General features: G+C 45.2%; 1 protein-coding gene across 2 annotated transcripts in view; it reads left to right on the top strand.

The window, feature by feature from the left end:
* RCOR1 (REST corepressor 1) overlaps positions 1–16,478 on the top strand; it is an 87,517-nt gene that overhangs the window by 35,854 nt on the left and 35,185 nt on the right. The window contains exon 3 of one of the 2 annotated variants that reach the window (XM_074583934.1): positions 7,761–7,844. The exons of the other annotated variant lie outside the window; for it this stretch is intronic. Within the exon in view, the coding sequence (XP_074440035.1) occupies positions 7,761–7,844 (84 nt within the window). The remainder of the gene's footprint in view (positions 1–7,760; positions 7,845–16,478) is intronic. 2 annotated transcript variants of the gene reach the window in all.

Here is a 16,478-nt window from a genome sequence, read left to right as displayed (position 1 = left end):
AAAACACGAATGAAAGGGGATCACAAGCATTATCTGCTGACTCGGGGAGAAGTCACATGCAGAAGGAAGTGGAGATGGGCAGCAGAGTTCTTCAAGCGTCTTTGAGCTGCTGCTTGAGACACCAGTGCCAGCAGTGGGGAAGGAAGGTGGAAAAAGCTTTTCTTCTGACTCTCAATTTTGTTTGTATTCTCTTGTGCCACATAGGTATTTTGTTGTTGTATTGCAGCTGTGCATTTACAATTACACTGTGAGCCTGAGTAATATCAATGAACCAGGGAGAGAGGTTTTTTAAACTATGGGATCCAGTTGCCTCCCTTGTCTTATTTTGTTTAACTGTCATCATGGGTACTGTAAACAGGGGATTTTACCGTATGCAATAAATATAAGGCCTGCATTGATAAAGAAAATACAGGGCTGGGAGTGGAAGCACTTGTTTAATCTCACTTCATTAGAAGTAAATACATTTAGACTTGGTCCAAAACTGCTTTAAGCAGCATTCAACAGCTAAGTTATTATATGTCAGCTCCAGCTCTTCCCCAAACAATAAAAACTTCTATTCACCTTTGGGTATTATACAATGCATGTGTTACATATAATGCAGAGGGTTACATATTAAAAGGAAAAGATGTTTCTTAGTCTTTCTTTTTAAACCTGCAATATGTGAATTAAAAATGCATTAGTACCAGTTATAGGGGGATCAGTAAGTGCTGTTAGTGATGCAGTAGCTTTTGTAGGTGGGAGTCTTGCCATCCTGTACCTTGAGGATTTCAGTTGTTATTGTGTAAACTTTAATAACTTCATGAAATACGTTGTTTAGATCTGGAAATCTTTTATTACCTGTTGCCTTGCAAAAGATCAGTACCTGAAGAATTCCCTGTACTTCTATGGCAAGTGGCTTTTAAACTTTGATTTGCCCATGTCTGCCTTCCAGAGAAGGTACAGAAGTGTGTGTCTGTATCGAGCACCCGTCAGTGGACTTGCTTTTCTGAGTTACCTTTTGCCGTTTCTAAATAACGGAAGAACTGACTAACAGCAGATTCCCACTCTTCATGGTGTGTGTTGCAGTGCTCTCACATAGTCATGTATTATAACGTGCATTTTGCTTTGAAACTCAGAGGGCATCAATGGCTCTGAAATGTCTTGTGCAAACAGCAACAGCGAAAACTCTTGTTGAAGATTCCTGAAGGGGTTATGGAGAAGTAAGAATGCTGGAAGCCTCCTGGCAGAGCTTCACCTCCACTTGGGCAGGATGGAGCTGGGAGCAAAGTGTGTCTTGGCATCTGCAGGAGACGAGGATCATCTCTCCGAGGGGTCAGTACAGGTGCCAAAAGGAAAGCGCAAGGCGCTCTTGAACGGCTCACAGCCCTGGCTGGAACATGCAGCACCCTTGGGGAGAGCTGCGAGATGGAGCAGCTTCCTCAAGTGCAGGAACTCAAGTGGGAGCTGGCACCGCTGCCTTGCACAGAAGCAAAATAACAGGCGACAGAGTGATTGGTGGCTCTTTTGAGAGACCTCAGCTCCCACTGAGTTTATTCTGGCATGTTTCATCTTTAACTTGGAAAAGAAAAATAAAATGGGATGTGTCAGGCTGGAGCTGCGCAGCGCTGGGCTCCTGCTCTCTGGTGGGCTCTGTTGTCTTCCTGCCTGCTCTTCATGTACACTGTTATTCCACCAGTGGTCCCTAAGAGAGCCTAAACTGGTGTTGGGGTGGAGGGAGGTGTCCTGCCTGTCCCTGCTTCCTCCTTTGCTTTCTTAAGGATATTCGGTAGGAAACTAGGAATTGGTATGAGTTAAAGCTGAATGCGTTTTTGTTGGTTGTTTTTTTTTTTTTTTTAAACTCAGGTAGATTTCCTGCTTTGATTCGACATGTTGGTGCTAGTGGAAGGGGAAACAGCCTCCCTCCCTCTCTCTTCTGCAGTGGTGCTGCTGCACTGTCGCATTTGGGTGAAGGCAGAGAGGCCCCTGTCCACGTGGGTCTGCCGTTCCCTGTGCGCCCACTCGGCTGTTTGTCTCCTCTTGCAGCCAGCTGATTTGATTTAATAACTGGGGAAAATGCTGTTTGCTTTCTATTTTGCCAGGTTACTCTTAGTGAATGTGCTTGGCTTGGAGGGATAAATGCCAGAGTCAACACAGGATGGGGGGGAGAGGCAGGGAGCACGAGTCAGGAGAGCAAAGCAATGCTGGCTGAGCAGGACCTCCTCTCGCTTCAGAAGTGGTGAGGTGTTGGATGGATTCAAGCTGTGAAGTGCAAGCTTCACCCTTTGGCCTTTTGACACAGCTCTTCAGAGGCTCTTAGTTCATCTCTCCAAAAAGGAGATTCAGATGGGATGAAGGGAGTGGTATTCCAGCCAGGCACAGCTTTCCTTCTGTACTGATGCCAGCTGCTCCATGGCTAACTTGAAATTGGGGAGAGGTCAGAAGGATGGGGAAGGTACTTTCTGACCTGTAGCGGGGACATCATGTGTGCAGTGTGGTGGCCTTTGGTAGTTTCTGTTTGGAGATGTGTATGTTTCCCTTTCCCTGCTGGGTGTCCTGACTTCACAGCACCCTGGTAGAGGTGGGGAGAGAAGCGCACTTGCTGCTTTCAGCCCCGCTTTGTTGTCAGTTTGCAGTAACTCTGCTGAGCGTGGTGTCTGAGGAGCCTGCAGGGCACACGCGCATGCCTTGGCTCTCTTGCAGTGTTCTGGAGAGAGCCTGAACAAAGATCTGTGGTTTCATGTCAACACAAATGTATTCATGATGACAAACTCTGCAGCACGTTCAACACTGAGCTTATTCATACAGTCCTGATTCCAACACCGGTACAACTTTGGTTTGCTTAAGAGAAAATATGAAGTTACAGTATCTGCAGAAGCACTCCATGAATGCTTGGGGATACATGCATATTTCTTGGTGTAGGGAGGGGGTCCAGCCCAGGGTTTAAGGTAATAGACACATCAGAGCACTCTAAGGGTATTTAGGGCTTGGTGTCCTTTAAGTTCCTTGCAAGTTCCACCTTTCTCCTCTGTTTCTGCAGAGGGTCCTGTCAGGGTTAACCCTTTGCTCTCTGACTTGGAGTAAATGCAGCAGAGGAGTGTGACTCTGGGAGGAAGGGAGTGGGTTTTAAAGAGTTTGGGGTTTCTTGCTGTTGGGTTGTTTTGTTTTGGGTTTTTTTTTTTTAATTGACAAGAAAATCTCTTTGCTCTCACTTTTTTTTTTTTCCCTTCTCCTGTATGAGCTGGCATCAGTCGGGTTTGGTGTCTAAAGTGGATTTTACCCTTGAGGCTTTAAACTCTATGAGTGGTAGTGGGAGAGCAGGACTGATATCTTTCTGTATGCAAGTGAAAATTGCACAGACAAATGCTTGGGAGTGAGGCTGTTCCATGTAGTAACCTTCACAGCAGGGGAACGACTGGCTTTAAAGGCTCAAGTCAAGATTCTTTTTTTTTTTTTTTTTTTTTAAATCAGCCTAATGCCTCTTGGAATCTGAACTGACTGCTGCTGCTGGTCGAAACCTCTCTCTTGTTTTTCTGTAGGGCAGTCTTGCAACAGGTTTCCAAAAGCTGGGGAAGAGCCGTAGCTGCTGCAGGTTGGGGTTTCGTGTCCTTGCAATCCCCTGCTCTTGCCTGTGGCCAGCTGGTGCCTTAGCACGGGCAGCCCAGGAGCCCCTGCAGATGGACAGCCTCAGCCTAAGGGCAGAAGCGATAGGAACTCCAACAGCGGTGGTGTCTCTGCTGTGCAAATCAATATATTCCTACACACCATGTGGTCCGCTGCATGCTGGTGTTGAGATGTGCCCTCATAGCTCCAGGGGTGGGGAAAAAAAAAGCCCCTCCAATTTCTTCTTAGGATACTGTTGGCATATGGATATTCTGCCCTGCCTCATCTCCTCACTTGTACCAGTTGAACTGTTCGGGCTTGGGCAGTAAACTAGGTCTGTGAATGGGACAAACTTTAAAAGTAACCTTTTTCTTTACGGAGTGAGTTTTAACTTGGATCAGTTCCCTCCTGTGTTTCAGTGTATGGTTCATGGGGTGGGGGTATGTTTGGGGGATGAGGGAAGACAGAGGGATGGGAAGCGCTGTGGAAAAAATGCCTGGGGCTGTACATCTGTGCTTGGGGAAAGGCAATGGGACCTTGCATCCCCTGTGAATTCTGGCACTGGAACAAAGTATAGGGGGTGCTGCTTGCAGTAGAGGGTGTTCCTCTTGGGGTTGGAGGAAGCATCGGTGATTCTTCCCAGACTTGGGACAAAAGGGAGAGTCAGCAGTAGGAAAGTGATTACAAAGTGTTTGCTCCCACAACAGCTGTGATAAGGAGCTAATGGCTATGGCAGAGACTTTACAAATACCTGGTGGGTAGCCTAGATGAAAGTGCAGGATTAACTGAAATGTCAGATGATCTCATCTGCCAATATACAGCTTCTCTAAACACAAGTTGCACTGGTTTAACTGCAGTTGCTTAAACAAGCAAACCCCATGGATCCTAAATTGATCTATTCCCCTAAAAAAGAGTAACCCTTGCCCTCCTTATGTGGCTATTTTTATATGAGATATAGAATGGATTAAATTAAGTTAGCTTCTGAGCTTTGTCACTGAAGTGTAGAGTGTTTGAGTTCACCACGCTATCTTTTGTCCACAAGCAGCCCCCTCTTCCCCTCATGTGGCTCTTGCTCTGAAATACTCCTTTCAAAGTGCTTCCAAATTCTGGGCAAGCTCTTAAGCTCTTCTTTGCTACATCATGTAGCAGGAGTTCTTGTGCTGTGTGTGTTTATGATGGGATCAACACTGGATTCAGAAGAATGCCTGTCGTGTCTGCCTGGTGTGCAGGGGACAGTAAATGTGGGGCCTGTGGGCTTGAGAAGGGGTGATGGGGAGGATGTGGTGCTGGAGCTGGGTGGCGGGCAAAGTCACTTGTGATGTTAGGGAGGGAGTTTTGGCCTCTGTGGAGGTTTGAGGAACAAACACACGCACCCACCCGCCTGCCCTTCTATGTGTGTTGGCCTTAGTTGCTTCTGTCCTTTGCAGAGAAGCATGAGTTTTAACTTAACCCTACTGCATGCCTTGCACTGGCCTCTGCCTCTGTCAAGGAACAAGTGCTGAGGATGGACAGCTGTGGCCTTGGGTGGAGAGGCAGAGCAGGAAAGATGTTGCAGGATACCAGTGGTGCTTCACACTTCTGGAGGGAGGCAGAGGGGAAGAAGCTGGGCTGGGGCAACTGGGCAGAAGGAGTTCCTGAAGATTGCATGAAGCCCGGCATCTACAGGGGGGTTCTGGCTCTGGGTGTGAGGCCCAAGGAGTGGTTTACCCAGTCTCATAGGGAGGGGATGTAGGGCTGGAAGGAGGTAGCTCCTACCTCAAGGCACTCCCTTTGCAAAGGGAGGTCCTGGGTACCTTTAGTGGGGGGAGCTGTGATGGAAGATGAGGAACACATTTCACCAACCCTGCTTGGGTGCCATGAGGTCCCACAGTACCTTGCGGCGCTGGTTGTCACCTCCCAGGGCTTGCTGCAGTTCACAGCCAGGAAGGCTGTGGCACTCCCTCCACAATGCCCCAGAGCGTAACTTGGGGTTTTAACTGTGGGAGGTGAAACTTCACCCACCTTAACTGTGGGTGAGCTGACTAGCGATGCTCTGCTCCTGAAAGGGGCAGCCAGGCTGGGACATTCACCTGATGTGTCAGGGAAGAGTTTCAACCTGCTAAACTAAGAGAAAACTTTTCCCTTTTCCTGAGTTAGGTGGGTTTTGCCAGTTCAGCGAGTGAGACTATGGTAAAGCCAGGTTGGAAATTTGCCGCGAGTTAAGCCTTACTGGCAGAATTTGGGCATCTGCCTCCCAAACTGCAGTGGGTTACTGGGGATGTCTTGGGATTTGCGTGGAAAGTGTTTCACTTCCTGGAAACCTGACTGATGATTTCTGTCTTTCAGTATTTTTGAGATGAGAACGTGCTTTTCAGGGTAATGCAAAGTGAGGAGACTTTCTGCTAGACTTTAGTAGGACAGACCATCCTGGACAGGGAGAGTGAGGAGCAAAAACTGATAAATAGGAGGCTTAAGGTTGCCTCTTTCTTTACATTCCTGACCTAGACTTGAAATGAGGAAGAAACTAAAACTTAATCCCCAAAGTTTCAAGACTTTTTTTTTTATTTGTGAAGTTGTAATTTTAAATTCAGTATCATGATTTTAAATTCAGACACCCTTCGTGTTCTTTGTATAGACCTGGTCTCCACACCCTATCTCTTGCCACCAGAGGCTGTTGTTGTCTCTTCTTACTCCTGTTTTTCTGCGTAATGTAGAAAGTAATGAATGTGCACAGTGCACAAAATATCTTTTATGTTAACCTTATTATATTAACCTTATTAATAACCTTAGTACATTAACCTTATTTAAAACAAACAAACAAAAAAAAACCCCAAGAAACCAAAGCCCCAGAACTGTGTGAAAGATAATGATAGCATTTGTCATGAAAAAACATTTAGCTCCATGTAAATGTGTTGCTGGCAACTGGTTATTTTTAATACACGCTATTTGTGCTTTAAATTTAGTGCTAAAATATTTTTGTCATCTAAACCCTAACTGTTCTTAGCTGAGCAGATTTCAGGTTAAAAACAGTAGCCAAACCATGACTGTTCATAGCATTGTAATTACTAAACTTTCCGATGTGTTCAGATGAGCAGGAGCTGGGTGCTGGCAGGTCTCTTTCTGCTGCAGTGGAGACGTGTGAGCAGATAATGTTCTGATTTCATACCCTGTGCCATGAGGCAGCATCCTGGCATTGCATCTTTCGTGTTACTAGATCTTTTCTGACCTGTTTGTTTAATGCCTCATGAAGTGGTGGTTACGTGTTCTAATTGCACAGCGTAGAGAAAATAGTATTGTGTTGAAATATTGCATAAAATTTCAATGTTATGTGACATTTTGTAGTGGAAGTAGTACTGTAGGCAGTCGTTCATAACAAGACCTGCAAGTTTCTCTTGGCCGGGGTGGGTAGTTGAGCTGGCTGTGTGCATGCTGACTCAATGGAGCAAGCGTCTTTCTCTTCTCGTCGTCCTCCTCTTTTGACTGCTTGTGACCTAACAACAGCAGATTTACAAGAACTCACTGTTGAAATGAACCTTAGCTTGAGGTTGTTCTTTCAAACTACATGCACCAATGGTTCTTCACTTGAGACTTTCAGAGGTCTCATGCTAGCCGGCTGTTAAGTTGGTTATAAATGGACTTGCTTTCTCAGCGTGGGTGTGAATGCACAAGAATTTCTCTGGAGCGGTTGAGCAGAGCACCTGATTCTGACCTGGGGGACGGAGGCACAGAAGGGCTCTGGGGCAGGGGAGGAGGCGCTCAGAGGTGAAATCCAGGAGGTTCATCCGTGTGTCTACCCCAAAGTGTTAATCCAGCTGCACAGTATGGTCTCATGATGTCAAGGGCTTGGAGCCTGCTGCCTAAGCCTAGCTCCTCCTTCTTTCATTTAACGATGGCTGGAAGAAAAATAATCAAGTATGCTGGAAGAGAAACATTAATTAACTTTTAATTTAGATCTAATGTATGCTTCTTAGTGTACTGCATGAAAGAGTGAGTGTGCGGTATCTGTCATGTTACATAGAGGGTGATGCATTGAAGAAACAAGGAAGAGCCTCAGGTCTGAGTGGGAAGATGGGGTTTTAACTCTGCGGATGGGTTTTATATCTTGATTAAAAGCTGCAGATGTGTGATAAGTCACTTTTATATCCATTTTGCATCTGAAATTACTTTCTCTGTAACTTGGTTTGTATCTGTTTTCTCTTAAGCCAAACTCGCAAGGCGAAGTCAGGAGAGAGAGAATCTCGGCATGCTGGTATGGTCACCTAACCAGAATCTGTCTGAGGCAAAATGTAAGTCTCTTCAAATACTTTTATTCCCCCCTTCCCTTACATGTATCGCTTCGAGAATGCAAAGTTGCCACTTTCAGTAGAGAGGTTATGTCTGTGACCTTTCCATTATGATTTGAAATTAATTTGAAAAAAGAAAAGCCTACAAAGCAATCCCCTAGAAGAGTTTTGTTGCCCACTGGGCAGCTGATCAGAGTGTCAAATCCACGGAGGCAGGGAAAGCAGGAGGAATGTGACACACTTTCTTTCTTAGTATGAATTCTTTAAGATGCTTATCCGTGGGCCTACAGGATCTGCTTTTTTGCTGCTGGTGCTGTAGAAGGCGACAGAAATAATTGGGGAGAGCAAATTGAAAAGTATTTGAGGGGGGAATATATGGTAATTAGTAGTACCTTTTTCCCACAAAGACACAAATAAAATCCACATCTGGAGCCTGTGGAGGTTTAAATGCCAGAACAATTGCAGTGCCTTGGAATTCCACGTGAGGGCAATTACCAGTGCTCTGTGTGTGTCTGGGAACAAGTCTCAGTGCTGCTGCCAGATGGCAGAACTAGTGTTTGAAAGGTTTGTCTAGCTACAGTTCTCCTCATGAATAAGTAGGACTCCTTGATTAAAGGGCTGCTGTTTGAATGCAGTAACTAAACCTAAGTGCTTTTGGGGGAGGGAGCTGAAAGGAGCTATTTTTGACTCTGTGCTTGTACGTTGTTTTTTTTTCTCCTTTCTGATTCTGGGACTGAGAATAAGAATCTTGCATTCCTGTTCTTCTGCAGTTGTCTGTGGTGGCACTATTAAGTTGATACCTGGTTTTCCCCTAGACCTAAGGGCTAAGATGCTCTCACGCACTTGTGAGGACGTAGTGGCATTTGCAAATTAAGGCAGCAGAGGTTGTGCACAAACTGGCTCTGTCATGAAAGGGCTGGGCTCTGCCCTGGGGCAATTTTTCCACTGAGCAAGTTGCCCCTTAAATTACAGAAGGATGATGGTACTGTGAACTGCAGATAAAAAGGGCCTTACAAGGATCACATCTGCCTTCTCTCTTACCAGTGCTGTCTCATCTGCTCCCTGCTGGCTATTGGATGCTGAACTAAAGACTGATGAGGAGAGGGATATATTTGACAATTATCTACAGCTAGAAACCTCTAAAAGGGTATAAGAGCAAGAAACTGTTGCCTCCACCAAAAGGAATGACTGTTCATGGGTTGTCTGTGACACAGGATTCCTGTAGCTGCCTCTCAAGTCTGAATCTTTTGAATCTCATCTCAGCTTTGGAACATTTAACTCCTGTCTGATAGGAAACGGGCTTCTTGGGAAGGAGAAAATGGAGGAGGAAAAGGAGTTGAAGATATGTGGAATTGAGTAAAATAATCTGTGACTGAATATTCTGTGGCAATTGGCACAAATATATGCAAGGTATTATAGAGCATAAAAGGGATATAATATCTACTAAGAAGATGTCACAAACCTAAGATAATTAAAAATGTAGTATTACTGATAAATAAAAACCAGGTGGCAGTTGATCGTTGCTGGTACAATAAAGTTGGGGATGACAATATGAATATAAGAGGGGAAAAAGAAATGTCTCAAAAGACTCAAAATTTTAGTAAGAGTGTAGACTCTTCAGTGATTTTTACCTTCCAAAAAAGATACAGAAAAAAGCTAATAAATATTTCATATGGTTTTTGGGGAGAGAAGTATGATGCTCTTGTGCCATATGTGACACACAAAATATCTCCCAGGCGCCTAATTGATACAGAGGGATGGAGTTGTAAAATTTGGCATCTAGTAGTAGTAAAAAAAAGATAAAGCAGCATTGGGAGACGTGGCTGAGGGGACCTTTGGGTGGCAGGAAAACTCCATCAGCTGTGCAGGGAATGAGAGAACAGGGTAAGAGTGAGCTGGTTGGTCATTGCTTTCTCTTGCGTCAATTTGAGCTGACACTACTGAAAGGTATCAGTTATTCCTGTCTATTCCTGGCATTACTTAAAAATGAACTGTGAAAAACAAATCCTGCTGAAAGTAGCTCCTTTTGTTCTTTTTGAGACTAGAAATGGATTGATCGGTAGAAATAACTTTATAGCTCTAATGTATTCAGCCAGCTGTTAGGAATTGATTTGCCACTGTAGGGGAGTCTGATTCAGTCCCCCTTCCTTTCAAAAGATGGGAACCTCCTCCAAAACGCTGGTGTTCTGCAACGGCTGTAGAGCACTTACTAAATGTATTACAGGCAGAGTTCTCTAATCTGTTTTATGGTTTATGAAGAAAGAACATCAGGGGACAGGAGGTCTCTTCAGCTATTCTCAAGTTCACTGACAAGTCTTGGCATTGTTGATAGTGAATCCTAATTAAATGGGGTCTGTGGGGATGTGTAAGAGGACTGATGATGATCAACATTTCCATCAGTGATATGGGAATTGTTACAGAATTGCTGTGGAGAGAAACTGAGGATGAGCCATAGCCTGACACGATGGTAAATAAAATGAATGCTACTGATAGTCTTGTAGAGTGCTTTGGATCTTTTCGTAACTTGAACTGATGCCAGTGCAATGGGCTCTTAATGACCCAAATGCAGAGTTATGACTCTCAGTACTGGAAGCTCCGGCCTTACCTTCTACATCAAGGGCGGATGCTTGGAAAGAAGTGGCTTGGAGAGCAATTTTGGGGACATAGTGGGCAGGTAATTTGACAAAGCTTCCTGGTGTCCTGCTTGACCCAGTGAATGATGCAGGTGTAAAGAGAGTGAGGTATCTCTGGAACAGTTCGCTGCCTCTGCACCCAGCATCATTCAGGAAAATGAACCTCAAAATAGTGGCTTTAGTGTTGAAAAACTGAGAAAAGGATGTAGATGGGAGCTACTGAAACGTTTTGGAAACTGAAGATGAAGCAAACTCCATCTGTTTAGCTTACTGAAAAGCGACTGAAAGGGGACTATTGTCAATTATTTTCTCAAAGGGAAATTTTGAGGCAGTAAGAGACATGCATAATACAAATAAATGGCTTCAAAATAAGTCCACATGGAGTGAAATGTAATGCCCAAGTAGTTTTGTTTTTTTTTTTTTTTGGTGATTGACTATTGGAAGTTATCCAGGGACGTGATGGATTCTCTATTTCTTGATGCCTTTTTAAACCATGGATTTTTGTGACGTGCGTGTTATCCTTGGTGGGGGGAATCATTGGCAGTGTGAAATGGCAAGTGGAAGAACTGTGGTCTCCAGGAGGTTGGTGTAGCCCCTTGGGCTGTAAGTACTATGAATACTAGCTAGCACATCCATTCTTAATATTGCTGTTCAGGTTGAAGTGTGAGCAAACAAATCCTTCCACTCAGTACTGTGTTGGTACCTGTGTCTAGTTAGTTTCATTTGTACTCCAAAGCCTTTAATCCATCCTGTGCCTGTTGTGAACTCTTTAAAAGTCACAGGACTCTTCTTCCTGTAGGTGGGGCTCAAAGTGAAGACAGAAGATTGAGCAGAGCGCTAACCTGTGCTTCACTGAGTGAACTGATGGCTCTCGTGAGCAGGACAGTTCTGTGCAATCAGTGAAACTACTGGAAGCCAGCTCCATTAACGGTGAATCCGTGCTACAGAACGCTCTGAGCAGATCTGTGACAATGTTCAAAGCAATGCATGCTGATGGCTTTGGCAGAGGGCTGGTCAAACTGGTGGAGGTTGTGGGAGGGTCCTCTCTAAACTGCTGAAATAAATCCTGGAAAGACCAGTGTGTCAGCCAAAACCTGGTGGGTATCTGCATACCTGATCCTCCAGGCTCATACAATTAGTTAAAGCTTGTTTGGGTCCCATGCACCCTGTACACTGGAGTAATGTTTTAATCACGTTGGAGAAACCTTTTGCCTGGATGTCATGAAATGATGGATATGGTAGAGGAGATTAAAACGAAGAAAAGTATGTGTTGGCACATGATCACTTTTTTTATCCTGTGCCTTGTTAACCATTAATCCTGGGTACAAATCACTTACTGCCTTGCCTGTATTAATACCAAAGTGGAATGCTGCCAGTATGTTCCATATCTACTGCCAAACTTCTGCCTTTGAGGCGTCACTTGCATAGCAGTTGCCGCCATTAGTAGTTCACAAAGTTAGCCCAAAGCTGGAAGTTTGTCCTTTCTCTTTTGAAGAAGAAAGAAAGAACTGTCATTGTGCAGTAACTGAACGTTTGGACTTAAAATAACTGTGCTCCCCTTCCAGCTCAGTTCCAAATACCCCATGTGCTGTGGCTGGTGTCGCACCTCTTACAAAGAGCTTGCTCTCAAAATGAGACTCTGAGAGGCTCTGTGAGGACTTGGTACCACAGAGGGCAACTGATCTGGCTGTGCTGGGATGCTGTCCTGGAGGGCGGGGAAGGAGACAGGGAGTGAGGAGGAGCGAGGCCTTGAGCAAGGTGACATTGAGGAGCAGGAACAGCTAGGTGGAAGACAGGCATCTGCTCTCTTTGAGTGGCATGTGGGGAAGGAGGGGGGGGAGATAGTGAAAAATGCATTGTAACGATGCTGTGGAAATCCTGCACAGGATAGAGCTGGGCCAGCATGAAGCTATTAATAAAACAGCAATGTCTCTCCCTGTGCCAAGTACGCCAATGGGTGGAACCATAAAAATGACATTGGGTTGGTTTAGAAATGAGCAAGTGCTGGCATGCTGCAGCTGCCCAGGGGCAAGGGATGGAAACCAGGCGGGAGGATAGGATGTGATGATTGCTGTTATGCATCTGCAGTTCAAAGGTGAACTACAAGAGGAGAAAGATGTATTGTTTTGCTAGGGATAAGCTCTGTTTTGAAAGTCATTTTTCTGCTCTCTTCTGACAGAATATGTGTACCGCTAGATGGGAGTTTTGGTTTCTTACTGATGTCTTGGTGGGTGTCTCCAGTGGATTTATGGGGTCTCACTGAAGAGGCAGGTGCTCTCCCTAATACCCATGGGACGGTGGGTCGTGGATGGCAGCTGAGTCCCCTGTCCTTGCAGTGCTGCTTCTGTTTGAACCGACGGTTGATCGGTGTGCCAACTTCGGACGCTCCCCAGTCCCTCCTTCCCTTACCCCATTGGCATCTCTTCCTGCGAGGCTGCAGCTGGCTCCCAGCTTTACATTATGCCTGCCTTGGTGCACTTGGAGAGAATTTAGACAGCCTCCTTCCCCCTGTGGAGGGGAGTAGAAGTGTCCAGGGGACATGGGGACAGAGGAATGCCAAAATGAGGCGAAGCAGCGAGTGCTCCAACATCCTCATAATGTGCTTGGCCAAACCCTGTGGCTGGGGGGAAAGGGAGGGCTCCCTAAATGTGCTGCAAAACCTGATGCTGGTAAGGCAGCAATGTGCCAGCTGAGGCTCTGATGGAGGAAGAAGTGCTGGTTGCTATAGTTACTAAGGATGTTAACCCTGTGGTGTCTGGATGGGCAAGGTTGAGTTAACTGTGCCACAGGCTGGGTAACGGTTTGCGAGTGTGGAGCAGCGGTCCTCCACCCTAAGAAGCTATGAGTTGGCATTCAGGACCGCAAAAGCCTATGTCCCAACCAAGCCTGTAAGCGTGTCCTGATCATTAGTGTGTCAACAGCCACCTTTGGGTGACAGTGAGTTTTGGTAGCTGGTAGAAGGTGCGGTGAATCCCAAAATTTCTGAGGACAGGTTTAAGTGGCCAGTGGTCTGTCTCCAGCTGTAGTTCAAGGGGTAATCTTTACACAGAACCGGCTATGATTATTCTTCAGTTTCTCTTTTAAAAGGGATGTTAAACAAGCTTGGAAATCACCTTTATCTAAATGTTCTGACTTAAAACGAGTGCCAGAGTAGAGGACAGGAAAACATTTGTCTTCTCAGGTTACTGAGTGTGTCTGATCATGCTTTGTGTGGCAAGTCTCTGTTTTCAGTGTGTAGCTGAGCTATAGCTGTTTTAAGAAGGGCTTGTGCTTGAACATATCCTTTCCACCTAGGCTCACTTATTTTGACCTGTGAATTCTGTGGACATAAGACTCCATCAAGTATCATCATCAGTTCTCATTTTCCTTGGGGTGTAGGGTATGAGTGGAAAACGACAAATGGGAGAGAGTAAATTGGGGAAAGTGGTGATCTTAAAATCTTCTGTTACAGATAATGAAGCCCCTATTTAGGAGGGTGCATTTAAAATGGAAGGGACTCATGCTTCAGAGGTACCCAAGAGCCACCCCCTCCCTGGTGCACAGGCACCCCTGCCCTGGGCAGCAGCGGTGAGGGAGAGGATGTAGTCTGGTGAGTATTTAAGCGTCAGCAAAGCTGCTTTTTAAGTCCCTCCTCTCCATCATGCTGTAAACAGGATCCTTGAAACAGTTGGAATCGGGGGTTTATTTTTGGTTTCCTGTTCCCTTCAACCCCTGTTGTTTCTGTGACCTGGTTTATAACACAACCCCACAAAAGGTTGTGTTGGTGCGCAGTGAGAGTGCAGCCACCTTGGCCAGGGATGGGAGAGCGGGAGCTGCTTAGGCTTTGCCACCAGAGAGAAAAGTATTGTTGAACTCTTAGCTGAGCTTATAGTTTGTTTTGGTTTTTTTTGGGATTTTTTTGTGGCTGGCAAAGTGCTGTGGGAGGTTTTGAAAGATGGAGCGTATGTGTGTATTGTGCTTTTTTTGTTTGGGATTTTTCTGCTTGTTTGTGTGTGAGGTTTTTTTGTTGAGTTTTTTTTTTTTTTTTGGTAGTGGGAAAAGTGTTAGCCTTAAAAAACAGCTGCCAGGCAGAGCCAAGACTTCCAGGTCTCTGAGGGGTGGACTTCAGGGGTTATAATTCTCGCCTGAAGCTAGGTGCTTACATTTTGTCACTCAAAGTGAAGATAGCAAAAACCCCAAACTTATGATCTTGCTGTTTGTATGCTGAAACATCAGCTTGCTGGCTGTCCCAGTGACAGCAAAAAGGATTAATGGAAAAGCCGAATTGGGTTTATGTTTATCCCTAATCCAAATTTCATATTATGCAGTGAACCTGGCAGCTGTGAAGCTTGGATGCAAATACAGTAGCTGAAGAGTACAACTCCATGAATTCAGAAATAAGAGAACTGGTGTTTAATTTAAGATTCTACTTGAATTTAGCTGTAGAAATAATACAGTCATGGCCACTTCTCCCAGCAGCTGCAGTTGCTGCACTTCAGAAAATGCTCAAAAGATAAAGGTGAAGGGATGCAGTTTTTCATTTTAGCTGAGGCAACTTTCCATGCTTATAGTAGCAATATTGTGAACAGCAAAAAGAAGATACCAGGCTTCAAAGGCTGTGGGTGTATCCCAGAAATGGCTGAGTTGCCTCAAACTTAGCTAGTTTCCCCTTTGTTTGTCATCTGCTGTGCTAGTTGCTGTTGCAATGCTGTGTGGAAATCTCAGAGCAGCTCTTTCATCATTATTGCTGCAGGTTGATATTTCTGGATCCTGAATGCATATTTAAATTAAGATGAAGATTTAACCCTTTCACAGCAGTGGTTTGTATTGGAGCCAGGAAAGCAATTTAGTTTGAAAGGACTAGGGTGTGTACTTAGGATGGATTTCGCCCAAGGTACAGTGGATTGTGTGTTTCGTGGGGTTTTTTTTGTGGGTTGTTTGGGGGTTTTTTTGGTTGTGTTTTTTATTTAAAAAAAACAAAACAAAAACAACTAACACACAAACCCAAACTAAAGGACAGAATGTTTTGGAGAGTATTCGGGAAAAGGATGTCTTATCTAAGGTAGCTGTGTTATCCTGGAGGAATTTTTGGTGTGGGGGGACAATACAACAGGGACTATGACAGTCAGCAGTTTCTTCGCGTGCCTTGTTCTCTCCTGCCACCTGTTTGTTCCTCCTTTTTACTGCAGTGTGAAACAGGCCTTCTCTGAATGTGTCAAGATGACCCAGTTTGAAAATGCTGGCTGCCACTACTGTTGCTGCGGCGGGGGATTGAACCTAGTGCTGGCGCTAGGAAGAAGCTCTTTTCCTGAGAGAAGTTTAGAGACAAGATGACGTGGATGTAATGGAGTGATGATAGCCGTGTTAAGAGTTACCCTGGCAGTGAGCCTTGATCTGAAAGATGTTTGGGAGCAGCCTTAGCCAGCCTGATAGGCGCTGTGTGAGTTGTAGGACCAGTATGACAAGAACTAGCAGGCTGCAGCTACATCGTGCTGCTTGGACCCAGCCCTGGGACGGGCTGAGTGCGCTCCAGTCTTGCTGGTCTTGGTGAGAGTGGTGGATTCGGAGCATTTCAGAGGACTTTTTTCCTGACCTTTTGTCTCTTACTGTAGCTGTGAGGGGAAAAATAAGAAGGGTTGGGGAACTGGAGCGTAACTTAATTTTTTAAAAATTTTTTCTTTTCTTCTTAGAGCAAGGTTAGTTGGCAAATGAACCAACATGTGCATGTTTATAGGGATGTGATGGGAGCTGTGCACAGGCAGGGAAGAACTTTTGTGGTCTATGTCCTCCACTGAGGAATGCTTGAGGAGGTCATGATCACAACAGCTTGCTGTGATGAGTTCATATGCTGCTGAGTGTGACCTTTACAGAGGTGCTAGTGCAGGAGGCAGAACAGCTAGGCTTTCTCAAGGACATAGGCCAAAGCTTCCCTCACCATAATGTGTTTGCTGTGGCATTATTTGCTCTAATTAGGAACCGCTCCCGCTACTTATTTTTCCTGTACTCATATTTGTGCACTCTATGT

This window comes from Larus michahellis, chromosome 4, assembly GCF_964199755.1.
Source record: "Larus michahellis chromosome 4, bLarMic1.1, whole genome shotgun sequence".
NCBI classification, from domain to species: Eukaryota; Metazoa; Chordata; class Aves; order Charadriiformes; family Laridae; genus Larus; species Larus michahellis.
Note: the sequence above shows the minus strand (reverse complement) of the source record. Positions and strands in the feature narration are given on the sequence as shown.